The following is a 15,952-nucleotide window of genomic DNA, read 5'->3' on the forward strand; positions in this document are numbered from 1 at the left end:
TCAAATGTGAAACCAAGGTTGCAAACAACCTTATATAAAAATAAAACATGGCAAATGCTAGAAATCTGAAATAAAAGCAGAAATGCTGGATAAACTCAGAAGGCCGGGCAACATCTGTGGAGAAATACTTTCTTCTCAGATGCTGCCAGACCTGCTGAGTTTATCCAGCATTTTCTGCAAACGACTTTCACCTCTGACGTTTCATGACCCTCTCCCCCAGGGGCTATATTTGATTTGATTTGATTTATTATTGTCACATAGAAATCATAGAAACCCTACAGTGCAGAAGGAGGCCATTCGGCCCATCGAGTCTGCACCGACCACAATCCCACCCAGGCCCTACCCCCACATATTTACCCGCTAATCCCTCTAACTACGCATCTCAGGGACAATTTTTAACCTAGCCAATCAACCTAACCCGCACATCTTTGGACTGTGGGAGGAAACCGGAGCACCCGGAGGAAACCCACGCAGACACGAGGAGAATGTGCAAACTCCACACAGACAGTGACCCGAGCCGGGAATCAAACCCGGGACCCTGGAGCTGTGAAGCAGCAGTGCTAACCACTGTGCTACCGTGCCGCCCTTTAATTCAACCCGGGCCCTCGCCGCCAACACCTTTTTTCTTTTTTGTTTCTTTCTTTAAAGCTGGCGGCGGATCAGGGGAGAGAAGATCACGGCCCCCGCCGAAATTAATAATTTAAAAAATATATATATGTAAAACCGCTTCGAAAAATAAAATGGGGCTCGTCTGGGATTTGAACCCGGGACCTCTTGCACCTGAAGCGAGAATCATACCCCTAGACCAACGAGCATGTATTAACATACAGTGAAAAGTATTGTTTCTTGTGCGCTATGCAGACAAAACATACTGTTCATAAAGAAGGAAACGAGAGAGTGCAGAATGTATACTTACTTTACGTGATGTTTGATGATGAGGCATCAAGATACGGGGAGAGGGGGGCTTTTTAATGATATTAAAGTACATGCAGAGAAGGTTCATGCTCGTTATGCAAACGAACCCGATGATGTCGCCAGCAAGGGGCGGGGTCAATTTGAAGTCATATTCTTGCCGTCGAGAACTGCAACTTCTGGATCTTGAGCTCCCACTGGCAACCTCACAGACAGCGAATGCAGACTCAAGATTTTGCACAAAGAGTATGTTACCTGACAAGTTGGAAAATTGCCAGAGATACCCTATTCACAGAAAGGAGCACAAATCCAGTTCAATGAATTACCACCCCATCAATCTACTCTCAATCGTTTGACATTGAGCTTGTCTTGGCACTGCAGCTAACATTCCATTCTGCCATGGAGATGAATTAGTATGAAAGGATTTCCTTCATGGACTTCATACTGCTTCAACATGGAGTTCCAGGTTGGGATGTTCCACCTTGTTTATCTCCCTCTGTACACAGCTAACAAGGTCTACCAGAATTGCCACCAAAGAATGGGCAACAGAATACTTGTGAGGTGCTTTGTTGATTAATGTGGCAAAATAATTAAATGCTTAGTATTTACAGCCTCTGGGTGAACAATATTAAAGCTAGTTCATTAACATTTTAACCACATGATGCCTTGGAGCCTTTTTTAACTTTTCTGAATATATTAACTACAGTATAAATTATGACAATTTAAGGTAACTGGAAAATGGTCACAAAATTCCTTAAGCATTACAATAGGCAGACACCATTTTGTCCTATGGTGTGTACAATTAATCATCTATTGCAAAACCTTCAGAATAGATATTTAAGAGGTAGCCGATGACTTTAACATTGCACTGGGTTTAGGATTCAACCAAGTGAAATCTTTGTACTTTGAACTGTTTGCAGTACTATGTTTACACATGGATCCATGGTAAAATTCATTGGGAATAAGTAAGAAAATTTTGATTTATTTGAACAGAAATTGATAACTGATCTGGCTGTTGCTAAGGCCTGGCTTTGTTTTGAAGCAAAAATTTGTGAATTCGAAATATGCAAGTTGGGAATGTGAGTTAATATTTAGCACTGACAGGTCAGCACAGTTAAATCTACCCAGCTTTGAGTAAGAGCTTAAAAAAGGTCTTAACTTCCTATTACAGGGCAGCACGGTGGCACAGTGGTTAGCACTGCTGCCTCACAGCGCCAGGGACCCGGGTTCAATCCCTGGCTTGGGTCACTGTCTCTGTGAAGTTTGCACATTCTCCCCATGTCTGCGAGGGCTTCCTCCAGGTGCTCCCACAGTCCGAAAGATGTGCTGGTTAGGTGGATTGGTGATGCTAAATTGCCCCTTAGTGTCAGGGGGACTAGCTAAGGTAAATGCATGGGGTTATGGGGATAGGGCCTGGGTGGGATTGTGGTTGGTGCAGACCCGACGGGCTGAATGGCCTCCTTCTGCACTGTAGGATTCTATTCTATTCTGCTGATTAAAAAATCTCTCAATTGTTTGTTTCCAGTGTTTATACTGCCTGATTGGTTTGCCCAGTTAGGATATAAGGTGGATATAACTGATTAGAAGATTTAACAGAGATCAGTTATGCCATTTCTTGCCCTGTTCAATTTTCCAGTTAGAAAAATTTAGATTGGTGTTGAAACCATCTGTTGAAGTTAATTATATTAGCTTAAAACTTGCATGTCATTGAATCAGCAAGTAGTTTTCCAATGTCCAAATACATCCATTTAAATGATGTGTCCAAAGTGGCTATGGAATGCTTTTGATGCAAGTGCATTTCAAAAGTCATATAATTATGTAGCATTTTTAATCTGCCCTCTTTCCACATAATTAGAATGTTTTGTGTCAAATGCCCTGACACTTCCATTTTTTGAACCTTCGCAGTATTGTGTCAAAAGGTTTCTGAATGGGAGTCCCTTTTACATTTTGGTGGAGGAGCTATGGAATAATGCCAGAAAGGCAGCATCAGAGGCAGACTGTGTCCACCATTTGGTATCTTTCCACTCTCGTTTGTAGGCAGAGACAGGGCCAACTTAAAATAACAGTGCAAAAGTGTGGAACACAAGCTCTCGGGCAGTAGAGAGCTAGCTGAGTTGGGTCATCTGACTCCAGACACTTTCTGCATTATGTACTTTTAGGCTGGTTCAGCCGGTTGCTCCAATTATTATTTGCATCCTCAAGTCCTTTTCCTCTTCCATCTTTCACATATGCAAATACTATCCTATAGGAGATGCTCTGGCGTGGCAAATAAAGTCACCCTCCTCACAACCATTTTGCTCTGCCTCATCATCACTTCTATCAAATGGAAATGTGGTGGACTGTGAGCTAGAATGTTGCAACTTGCTTTGAGATTTTCTGGCTCCATTTTTATTATGGCTCCACTGGGGTTTTCCTCAGGAATTTTGGTTACACAGATGAAGTTTTGTAACGGCTGAAATATACAAAATATTTGCAGCCTTCATATAGGCTACCAACCTGTGCCCTTAAATGGCCGCATCCTTTAAAAAAATGCTTATCATTATTTTGGAAAGTCTTTATCATGCAATTCACATTTATGTTTCCCTCCCATTTGTTCAGGGACATCCATAACATCAAGCACAATGTGGGTAGGGAACAGGAACATCTTGTTAAATCAGGAGGGATTAGCACAGTAAAGATTGAGCAAGTGCTAATAACTCACCAAGTTTCTATTGTCCAATTGAAGCCTCAAAGTGATTGATAATCAATGTGTTGTCCTAGCCATTATCCCATACTGTTTTCCCCAAAGGTCACACTGTAATAAATCGTGCAGTTCCACTGCGTATCAGGTTAAACGTTTTCTAATGTGATCTTTTAATGTTTTCTTAATGTAATGTCATAGCTTTATGTTCATGATATAACACAATTTATTGAAAACTTAAACACCATGATTTAAAAAATAATCAAATACATAGAAGCACATTTCAAGCATAGCTTTATGACAGCCAGATTTACTGGTGTAATCAGAGGAAATTTTGTCAACATTGTTTAACAAATCCCCTGTATGTACTATAGCACCAGACTACTTTCTGTCTTTGGGAACAGATTACAACAGAATTAAACTCTCTTAGTTCTGGAAAGAAAAGTAAATGATTAATTTTACAACCAAAAGTGTAAGAGCAACAATAATCCAAAATATGAGAGATGTTAATTTTATCCAATCTTTGTCATTACAAGATTTTGAAGAAATTTAATAGGGAAATTCATTTAACAACATTCCAACAAAACCATTATTACACATATCTCAAATAACTTGCACTTCTGATGCAGACTGTAGATGCTCTTAAAGTTGTTCCCTCTGATTAGAGGTGGAATTGTCTTAATTACAGATAACATTTTCACACCAATACTGGAGCTTTTTCATTTTTGAACTCCGAGATAAGTCACTTGCCCTTCTTTGGCAGTGATAAGATAGTTCACTGTGTTCTGCCCCAGTGAGGATCACATTGATTTTTAAAAATCAATAATTAGAGACAGACTTCAAGCAGCAATGTCCAAATGAACTAGCTTTAACTTTGATCAAAATTAGTTATGTACATTTTTATGTTGCTTTATTCAATGAACAAATGACACTATTTCATGTGGCATGTTCTTCTACAGTGCACCCAACTTGCTACACATTACTTGAATTAATACTAAATACAAGTACAATATGCACCATAATAAGAGTTCCTGCTTTCAGATAAGTCAGTGATAGGTTCAGCTTTTAAAAGGCACCACAATAGCTTTGCAGAGGAATTAATTAATCCCTATTTCAAGGTATTTATTGGGTTCAATTTAATATTTTCTCACGTCAGCATAAACTGATGGTTAGTTTGCTCACCACAATTGTTGTGCTGTGCTGGTAAGTATATCGACTATAATACTTTGAAACTGTGCCAATGCTAATAGATTGAATCATGATTGGTGTATACTCTAAATAATGGACAGCTCTCTGAGGTGGTATATGCTTTCTCCTGGGAAGAAGGCAAATGGGAGGGGGAAGCTGAGAATATAAATAATGCTTTAAATCACTTGTAATGTTATTAGTCATTCCCCTCAAATTAGCCCTGCAAAGGCCAGATTTGGTAATTATTTTTCTTTTCATTTCCTCCACCATTCTTTCTCTCTTTTTGCCTTCTGGTACACTGTCACATAGAATTTTGATAATATCAGATGGTTGTTCAGTCACAACTGAGGTCAACTGCAAGAAGTTTAACAACACCAAGTTAAAAACTGTTTGTGAACAGAATTCCCACTCACCTGAAGAAGGGGCTTAAGGCTCCAAAAGCTTGTGGCTTTTGCTACCAAATAAACCTGTTGGACTTTAACCTGGTGTTGTTAAACTTCTTACTGCGTTTACCCCAGTCCAACGCCAGCATCTCCACATCATGACTACCTATACTGCAGCAGGAAGTCAATGGATAGCAATTCTAAACAGGAAATCCTGGCCAATTTTGCTCTCTGTATCTGATAGCTGTTAAGGATAGTTGTTGCGCCACTAGCCTCAACCTTGCTAAGATACATGACTAAACACAGCATGACTGAAGATTGAATCTGGGATTTTCTGGGCTGTATAACTTACTACTCAATGGATAGAATCAGTAAAGCATTGGAAAAGTGACCTCCAGAATTATGTTCTGAATACCTAGTTCATAATTCATATGTCCTAGAATATAATATTTAGTTATAGGAATTAAAATTTTAACTGTAACAAATGGGGATATCTGGTTGAAATCCAGGAGAACCGCAAAGCGCCAAAGAATATTGACATTTTAAAAAATTATTTCAAACTTTAATCTGTACCTTTTCTCACACATGCCAATATGGCTGTGATTAAAATAAGAGTGGCTACAAAAAGGCTGCTTCACAGTGTCAGATCATGAAACTGCATGGAACTGAACCAGGTTGTTCAGTGTTAACTCTCAGTTTGTAGCATGGGAGCTGTAACTAACATTATATGAAACTTAACACTGAGGAATCCTTTCACACGACCACATGCTGGAGTAACAGGTGAGTGTCAATGATGAAATGTTTATGATGGGTTCCCCTGCTGAGATCATGTCAAATGACTTTTCAATGCATTTATGAAGCAGAATGTTCCTTCCATTCAGAATTATCAGTAAATATTCTTGTTTCAAGCACAGTTTTACAATCAATTTGAAGATTATGCTGGCAGAAAGCAAAATATTAAATAAGGCCCATTGAGTTGTGTTCAACTAACAAGTTATTCTATGCAAACTATACAGGTAGAAATGTTCTCCTTCCCAATGTAGTACTGAAATACAGGCAGCCCTCTATATTCCTAGTCACCAGTTCAAGCAAGAATACTATTATCTAGCATTTCTTTCTTCCAAAACGACAATAATATGAATATGGCAAAACATTGGCTGCCACCATCGTACAGTAGGTACAATCATAAGAAGAGGTATTCAGAGAGAAATACATCTGTAAAATGTTGATAATACAAATAGTCTTATTTTCTTATATCAGTGTACTACACCAATCAAAGAGGAAAATCAGTAGAGGTTTAGTATGTCTGCCTGCCTAACCTCTCCTAGACCAGTAATAACACTTTCCCACTAGCCTTCAGAAAGTGGTGAAAATTAAACACAATAGTTAGCAAAATATTAAATACCTGACAGTACTATAAATCAACTACTACTGCCAAATGGATAAAGAAAGTCACCAGACATAACAACACCATTCTCAGATAACAACCACAGGAAATCACAGCCATTTTTTTTTTACATTACAGAAGGTTAATTAATATTAGACTGGCACTCTTAATAGACTCATCATTGAAACTGTTAAGTGTATATATGGCGGCTCCCAGGAGATTACATGGCTTCTGGGTGCAGTGGGAAGTGTGTATATTGTAACACTACAAGGTATTGCAGTTGTATGGGACAAACTGGTGGACCAGTGCGTCTTTTCCTGTCCATCATTGATTGTATATGTTCAATTCTTGTGGAGACAAAGATAGGCATATATGAACATGTAGGAGACACATCTGATAGTTTGTATTGCTGATTTGATTTTTTTTGCTTCTAAGATTGTCATTGGAATAAGCCCCATTTTTGTAGAGGAGTGTAATTGTCATTCCTCCAACCGTTTAATTTTAATTAAAATATCCAACACTAATCACTGGAACAGAAAACAGCTACAGAAAGGTACATGTTACTAAATTAACACTATCAGCTAATTAGTTCATTATATCAAATGCTGGTCCACACATTACAGATTAGTTTTACACCCAGTTTACCAAGCATATTTAAGGTAGAAATTAGACTGATTTGTGTTTTAAATTGGGCATTTTGTGTGTGCAATTGGAACTATTTTGTTTATAATCAAATCAAAGTGAATTAAAATACAGTTGAGATGTGAAATGTATTTGTTTGTAGGTTAGAACAATAAGTTACTTTTGTTGGTGTTTTAGTCAGATTAATATGAGAGACCATTGCACTACAAACCACCCGACTGACAGGAAACCTACCCCAATGGGTTCCAAGTCTCAGCTCAGAGGCACAGTGCAACGTGAAAGCCAGTCACTTCCCTGAAGGGTTGCAAAAATTAAACGGGAGCTTTTTTTGGATCACTCTTGGCAAAGAAGCCACCAATCCTGCCATGTCGAACAAGCAAGGGCCTGGAGAGACATGTACTGGGGGAATGGGGGAAGCTGGGCAAAGTAATGGCATACAAATACCAAATGAGTAACTATTCAGTGAAAATATTTGATGTCACATTTGTCCTTTACAAAACAAATGAACAGATAGCTTATAGGGTGGAACTTGATCAAATATAATGCTCACATTAAATTTGGTGAAATCTGGTTTTGCAAAGACTTTCCCAGGCAGTTTCAAATAATGTGTTCAACCCTCAGGCACTTATCCTGATCAATAAGTTGTCTCTTGACTGCTTCTCCCTTAAACAAAGCTAAGACAAAAGATTTATGGAAAAAAGCTTAATGGGAGATATTTAGCCACAAAATCAAGACTGGATGTAGGTGATACTCAACTGCTCTTACAAAAAAAACCCCTATCTACTTAGTGAATCAAGTACTGAAAACTGTAAATGAATTGTCCTTAATGTTGGATTATCATATATAGTGGGTCCAAGTAGGAATGACTGTGGTCTCAATAAGTAATACCTTAAAACAATAGAAATGGGAAAAGTCTCCCACTGTTATTCTGGAGTTAGTCAAATGCAGGTTTGGAAACGTTGTAGGTGTGGGGCTTGCAGGGGGAGGGCTAGCTGATCCGAGTAAGATGTCAGATTGTCGCAGCTTGAGGGAGCAATTAAAGAGGCTGATGGAATCCAGGCCACAAATATAGAGAGAGGTACTGCCTGGAACTGAAGAGAAGGTCTAAGTTTTGCTGACATTTAACTGAAGTCATTCAGGTCTTGACAGCATACAGGAGTTTTGAATTATACTGAAACAAATGTGTCAGTGGAAGAGGTGGCAAGTTAGAGCTTTGTATCATCAGCATAGAAGGGGAGACTAACGCCAGACGTCTAGCTAATGTCACCAAAGGCAGAATATAAATGATAAGGGTCTGGGGGAAGGGCAGGGTGGGAGGCTTGCAGGGCCGGAACCCTGGTATATGCCAGCGAAGGTGGTGGAGAGGAGGAGATGTTGTTGCCAACAATATACCGGCCATGACTTTCTCCAATACTGGCAAATACCAATGTTGGGTGGGAAAAGCAGCGTTAAGTTGTCATATAGTACATCCTGGCATTACCCTGGCACCCTCTGGCATCACCCTCTCCACCATGAGCATTGCTCTCACCTCCGACCTCTCCTCAGGTGCACGCCTTCTGAGAACAATTGTGTGTCGTGCCACTGTGATGTTTCACCACCGTGAACACGTTGTTTAACATTGGGGTAGGATTTTGGCGTATGGGCCAAGTCGCGATATACAAAACACTACGATGAAATTCCTAGCGGCGAATGGAGGGAATCACAGCCCACCACTGACTGGAGGGGGGTGGGGAGTGGGAATGGAGGCAACTGCTTTCTGCTTTTACATTGATGTGAAACGTAACTTAGGCCTTCTCACGATATTTTCCACTCTCATCGTCAAACTCAACCAACGCGAATGGGAGGGGAAAATCCTGGCCATTGCCTTTGTTGAATCAAAAGCAGCCAGAAGAGTATGGCACTCTATTGGTGAACTTTGGAGGAGAAAGACTGGAAGTTGCCTGTGGGTATCAGATGTGGCAGGATTAAGAAGGATCAAGAAAGACAGTGAGCCATATTAACATCGCATAAAGTGTCATTTGAGATTTTGATCAATCGGGTCTTTGCACTTTGCTCAACTAAACTTGGAGAGACTTGAAAAAGTATTGTTAAAAGCATAATTGCAAGGTGATAATTAATTAGCAGGAATAACTATGACTTTTAAGGGGTTCCACAATCAGAATGGGCTGAAAAACAGCAGGCATCTCGAAACCCTGGAGAAGTATCACAAGCGCTACCTTTGCAAGATCCTGCAAATCCATTGGCAGGAAAGGCGCACCAACATCAATGTTCTCGCTCATGCCAATATACCCAACATCGAAGCATTGACCATGCTCAATCAGCTCCACTGGGCGGGCCACATCATCCGTATACCTGACAGAAGACTCCCAAATGAGCGCCATATTCAGAGCTTCGACACAGCAAGCAAGCCCCAGGAGAACAGAGGAAACACTTCAAGGACACCCTCAAAGCCTCTTTGAAAAATTGCAACATCCCCAATGACACCTGAGAATCTCTGGCCCAAGACCACCCGAAATGGAGGGGATTATGGTAGGTTTCTAGTCAAAGGAGTGAAGGAGCTAAAGGCTAGTACTGGACCAGGGAGATGGGCTGAGAGCGTCAGTAAATATAGGAGAGGGGAGCAAAATTGGATTATCAAGAGCTCAGAGGGAGGTGATCAAGAGTTTGTGGGGGTGGCTGGATTTGAGGCAGGATGTTGGAGAAACGGGATAGGGCAAAGATGGATGGCAGAAAGGGAAGCAGCAAATTTGGTGGTTATGAAATTTGAGGAGTAGTGTCTGCTAGACAAATGGCCTCAACGTTGGAAGTCGTAGTTCCTCACATTTTGGCCTGAGCAATCAAGGAGTGCTGAAGTTTGAAGATGAAGTTTGTGGTGGAGAAGAGGAGTTTGAAATGGTTTCTGCTTACCAGGGAGATCTTGGAAAATTAATTTTGACAAGGGAGTTGGAGCAATGATGCAACTGCAGACAGAGTGATGTTGGATAGAGAGGCAGGGTGAACGGCAAGCGGATTTTAGTCTCCTGATTGGAGATTGCAGAAGAGGCAGTTCCACTGGAGGAGCCTTTGGGTATGTGAGACTGTATGGGATGTGGGGTGATGGGGGACATTAACGCTGGAGGAGGTGAGAAAGTCATTGAGAAAATTAACTGGGGTGTTCATGTTATTGCAAGTGGCAAGTTAAGATGGGGGAGTCAGTGCCAGGAATTGTAAAATTACAGCTGCAATGCTTAGGCATTGATTAAACAAAATATGGTAGAATAAAAGTTGCAATAAGTAGTTAGTTATCAGGGTAAACTAAGGGGCCCTTTTCAAGAAATAAAGTTTAAGAAGACATCCAATAGGGATGTTTAAGTTGAGAGGCATCGACACAGTAAATAGAGTGAAACTATTCAGTAAATGAGTAGGGCATGAATTTAATTTTAGCACTGGTGGAACTGAGGGAGATATTAGATTAATTTGTTTAGGTAGAAGGTGGTTAAGACATAGGATTCTAAGCAGAAACAGTGGCAGAAGTGGAATTCCTAATGGCTTTTAAAAGGCAAATAGATAAATATTTGAAACAGGAAAATAGTTGAAAGACCATGCAAACGTAACTAAATACTTCTTTCAGAGAACCAGCACGGGTTATATTTGGCTGCATGGTTTCTTTCTGGGTGATAAACTCCAAGAATTCTATGGTTTGTGTTTGATATTTTATAATGACAACCAGGGTCTGGATCAAATTGGTATGGATAATGCCCACACTCCACTATATTGAATTAGTTACCCAAACAAAAAGATTGTTCCTAAATTCTAGAATATCATTAAGCATGGCATAAATTGTGGCAGGTTCTCAAACTACCATATTAATACTGTATGCTGTACATGTAAACCAATCTGACAAATCTTCAGAGACTCATAATACTTCAAAATATGGAACTGTGGCAGTCAGCTCCAAATGTTTTGCAATCCATTTTATCGAGTGTTGTAGAGCTCCCATGTTGAACAAACCATGTCGCCAGCATTCTGAAAACCTTGGCATCTCTCATTTGTCAAGCAGTATGAACTTGGAGGCAGAATCTGCCCTTAATCCCTTTTAGTTTTACACCACAAGAGCATCTCTGGCTGGGAATTGATTCTGTAAAGCAAAAACATATTAATCAAACAACCAAAGACATTCAACAATATGACCCTTCAATGTATTTGCTACATACCCTGGCGTATTAAATATAACTGATTTGACATTTCTAATGCAATTATTCAAAATACAAACAACATGAGCAAAATTACTAATCATTGTCATATATATACTCAAAACTCATCTTCAATTACAATGAAGAAAAATGAAACATTTTGTAGAATTTTACTATGTTGGCAAGCAAGAAAGGTCAAATATGTTTGAATGTGCCTTGTTTAATTGTGAACCTGCTTTGATGCACTACATAGACTGCAGAATATTCTGTATTATGCAGGAGTTAATAGTGCTGTGGAACTCAGCATTATTGTGGTAAACATATTGTGTAGCATTGATAGGAACAGAGAAACCACTACACAGTGATTGGCAAAAGATGCAATGGTGATATGAGGAAGACATTTTACGAAGGGAGTGGTTAAGATCAGGAAAGCACTGCCTGAGAGTATGGCCGAGGCAGATTCTATGGAGAGTTGGATCATAATCTGAAGAGAAGTAAATTGTAGGTCCACAGGGAAAAAAGGCAGGAGAATGGGGCTAGGTGAACTGTTCTTGCAGAGAACCAGCACAGGCATGATGGGACAAATGGCCTCCTTCCATGCTGTAAAAATTATATGATTCTTCATGGACTGTTGACTGTGGTTGCTGAATATTTCACAATCTGCCTGAAGCTGGAAGGAAGAGGCCAATGTAGCCATTACTAACCATTCATACTTGTAGCCAGCATTGTTGACTCTGGAGGAGTCTTTCTAAATCATCTTTGGTGGTGGTTCTCTGCTGATCTGATGGCAGATGTGCTATTTTCTTTCTAATGTAATACCTCTGCAGTCAGGCCAAGCTCTTAATATACACATCAATATGTATATAATGCTGATTTAATTTTTGCTCTTCACTTAATTGGAACTCATAACAGCTTTTACAAATTCACCATACTGAGAAAGAGAGATCGGGCATGATCCTACTTGCCGTTCATGCCACACTCCCGCTGCAGCGAAGTCGAAGAATTTGGTGGCCAACCAAATCTCCATTCACTGCGGCGGGACAGGAAAATCCCACTGGCGTGAACAGTGGTAAGATTCCAGCCATCAGTTTTTTCTTTGGTTAAAAACTGTCTGGCAAATGTTTCATGAGTAATTATATTACTAAAGAGACAATTTATATTTTGTAAACATAAAAGAACAACAACAATAGTTACAATGTTAAATATTAAAATAAATTACTGACTAATTCCTGCTATTTCTAAAACCAACAGAGGCTAGTTTATATTGTCAGTGGAGGCGGAAAGTTAGTTGTGGCGAATTATCTGCTTGTTACACGTGCTACGTAATTTTCCTCTCCATCAACTTCATCACCTGAAGTTGAGAATCAGTCCTCCTGTGTTTTAATGTGATGTCCCTTTTAGTGCAAAAGTGATAAAAAACAAAAGGGAAATGTTTCTGTCAAACACCCACCTTCTAGTATTCCTACTATTATATTATATTCCTACTATTTTGTCTACATTTAAGAAAAATGTGATTTCTTCACTATTCTGATTCAATCGATTATGAGAAGGATCCCACTGCACCCTGCGATGACTCCATTGTAAACAAGATTTCAAATCAACTTGAGATCTTTTTGAATCATCCAGGCCTAGGAATCACCAATCCCAGGAACTACAGGCTGACAGAGATGTGTGTCCTCATAAGGGGCATTATTGGATAAAGTTACAATGTTCTGTATTAGCGTCTATGAGATGCCTGACTGTGGGATGCCTGGATGTGGATATCAGTAATGATTCTTTTTCCCAGACCTGACAAGCAAAGAATTCATCAACACAAGGCACAATTCTAGAATAAACTCAGTTTAAACCAATACATTTCTTTTCAAAGACGGTTTGAAGATAATTGAACTCACAGTTTTCTTCTGTCTTGCTTGTTCTTTCCTCTCATGAGTGCACTCCATTTTCTGGTAGTACACCCTTCCTGCCATTTCTTCAGGCCTCAGCCTTTGCAAGTGCATTTCAGTGTATGGAGGCAGCGTCTCTTCCTCTTCTGTCCTGTAGCTTGGAGGTTTTCCATAGTAATGGTCATTCCCTCGCTTGAGGCTGGTTTTGGAAGGGGTTTCACTGCTGTAGGTTTCATTGTAAGATTTGGATTTGACTTTTCTCTCCAGAATATTGTTCATGAAAGCATCATCATAGGCTCTGCCACCATCATTCGTGCACCTCAGGGGGTATTCTTCCTGCCTATCTCTCTTCCTTTGACTATTATAAATCTGTCCCTGGTCAGTTTCATACAATTCATTCCTGCTTCGGCTTCTTTTGTTGTAATAATCATCCAAAGAGCTATCTTGATAATGGTACCGGTCTCTGAGTGCTCTATAATATTCGCCTCTGTCAGAGCCTTTTCTCTCCCACCGTTCTGGCTCCAGTGAATTACCCCTCCTCCCTCTGTAACGGTATGATTCAGCGAATTGTTCAAGTTCATCCAGTGACCTTGTTTGGTCCTTGTCGTGGAAATCAATCTTTTGTCTTTCACAAGATCGAGATCTAGACCGTGACCTGGTGAATAGTCAAAGTGAATAATCTTAGTGGCTTTCTGCTGAAATTCAAGCCAAGTTAGATCCTGCTTTATGATGTACCTGTTTCCACTAAAGTTCATTCACTTCCGTGCAATGTACACATTGCAAAAAGAAACTTTACTAAACTAACAGCACATACAGTATTCATATTAGTTATTATTGTGAAGGACCCTCTTGGGTCTAGTGACCACAATATGGTCGAATTTCTGATTCAGATGGAAGAGGAGAAAGTTTGGTCCCAAACCAGTGTCCTCTGTTTGAACAGAGGGAAATATGATAGGATGAGGGATGAATTGGCTAAGGTAGACTGGGAGAGCAGGCTGGCAAGTAGGATAGCTGAGGAACAGTGGAGGATTTTTAAGGAGATCCTTTTCAGTTCTCAGCAAAAATATATTCCAGCAAAAAACAAGGATTGTAAGAAAAGGGAGAACCAGCCGTGGATAACGAAGGAAATAAAGGAGAGTATTAAAATAAAAACAGCTGCGTACAGAGTGGCCAAAAATAGTGGAGAAACAAGTGATTGGGAAAAATTTAAGAAACAACAAAGAGAGACTAAGAAAGCGATAAAGAAAGGAAGGATAGACTATGAAGCTAGGCTAGCAATTAATATAAAAAATGATAGTAAAAGTTTTTATAAATATATAAAAAGGAATAGAGTGGCTAGAGTGAATGTTGGACCCTTGGAGGACGAGAGGGGGGAGTTAATAGTGGGAAATGAGGATATGGCTGAGTCTTTAAATAAGTTTTTTGTGTCGGTCTTGACGGTGGAGGACACAAATAGTTTGCCAAATATTAACGATAGAGGGTTGGCAGCAGGAGAAATACTTAATACAATTAATGTTACCAGAGAGGCAGTGCTGGGTAGACTAATGGGACTGAAGGTGGATAAGTCCCCGGGTCCGGATGGAATGCATCCCAGGGTATTGAAAGAAATGTCAGAGGTAATAGTGGATGCGTTAGTGATTATTTATCAAAACTCGTTGCATTCTGGGGTAGTGCCGGTTGATTGGAAAACGGCTAATGTTACGCCGCTGTTTAAAAAAGGAAGGAGACAAAAGGCGGGTAACTATAGGCCGGTCAGCTTAACGTCTGTAGTAGGGAAAATGCTGGAATCCATTATTAAAGAGGAGATAGCAGGGCATCTAGATAGAAATGGTTCGATCAATCAGACGCAGCATGGATTCATGAGGGGAAAGTCGTGCTTGACGAACATGTTGGATTTTTATGAAGATGTGACTAGGGCGGTTGATGGAGGAGAACCGGTGGATGCGGTGTTTTTGGATTTCCAAAAGGCGTTTGATAAGGTGCCCCATAAAAGGCTACTGAAGAAGATTAGGGCACACGGAGTTGGGGGTAGTGTGTTAAAGTGGATTGGGGACTGGCTATCCGACAGGAAGCAAAGAGTCGGAATAAATGGGTGTTTTTCCGGTTGGAGGAAGGTAACTAGTGGCGTGCCGCAGGGATCGGTACTCGGGCCGCAACTATTTACCATTTATATAGATGATCTGGAGGAGGGGACGGAGTGTAGGGTAACGAAGTTTGCAGACGACACAAAGATAAGTGGAAAAGTGAATCGTGTGGAGGACGGAGAAGATCTGCAGAGAGATTTGGACAGGCTGAGTGAGTGGGCGAGGATATGGCAAATGGAGTATAACGTTGAGAAATGCGAGGTTATACACTTTGGAGGAAATAATAACAAATGGGATTACTATCTCAATGGAAACAAATTAAAACATGCTACCGTGCAAAGGGACCTGGGGGTCCTTGTGCATGAGACGCAAAAGCCCAGTCTGCAGGTACAACAGGTGATCAAGAAGGCAAATGGGATGTTGGCCTATATTGCGAGGGGGATAGAATATAAAAGCAGGGATGTCTTGATGCACCTGTACAGGGCATTGGTGAGGCCGCAGCTGGAATACTGTGTGCAGTATTGGTCCCCTTATATGAGGAAGGATATATTGGCATTGGAGGGAGTGCAGAGAAGGTTCACCAGGTTGATACCGGAGATGAGGGGTTTGGATTATGAGGAG

At 40.3% G+C, this 15,952-nt stretch overlaps 1 protein-coding gene and 1 long non-coding RNA gene across 3 annotated transcripts in view; one reads left to right on the forward strand and one right to left on the reverse strand.

Annotated features, from left to right (window-relative positions):
- The window catches only part of LOC144506613 (uncharacterized), a 49,272-nt gene that overhangs the window by 2,684 nt on the left and 30,636 nt on the right, over positions 1 to 15,952 (forward strand). The window lies entirely within an intron of this gene.
- ildr2a (immunoglobulin like domain containing receptor 2a) overlaps positions 5,510 to 15,952 on the reverse strand; it is a 125,579-nt gene continuing 115,136 nt past the window's right edge. For both annotated transcript variants that reach the window (XM_078232956.1, XM_078232955.1), the window contains exons 8-9: positions 13,257 to 13,902; positions 5,510 to 11,309 (exon numbers count right to left, since the gene is read on the reverse strand). In XM_078232956.1, coding sequence (XP_078089082.1) covers positions 11,274 to 11,309; positions 13,257 to 13,902 — 682 coding nt within the window. In that variant the 3' untranslated portion in view covers positions 5,510 to 11,273. The remainder of the gene's footprint in view (positions 11,310 to 13,256; positions 13,903 to 15,952) is intronic.

This window comes from Mustelus asterias, chromosome 17, assembly GCF_964213995.1.
Source record: "Mustelus asterias chromosome 17, sMusAst1.hap1.1, whole genome shotgun sequence".
In the NCBI taxonomy this organism is placed as follows: Eukaryota; Metazoa; Chordata; class Chondrichthyes; order Carcharhiniformes; family Triakidae; genus Mustelus; species Mustelus asterias.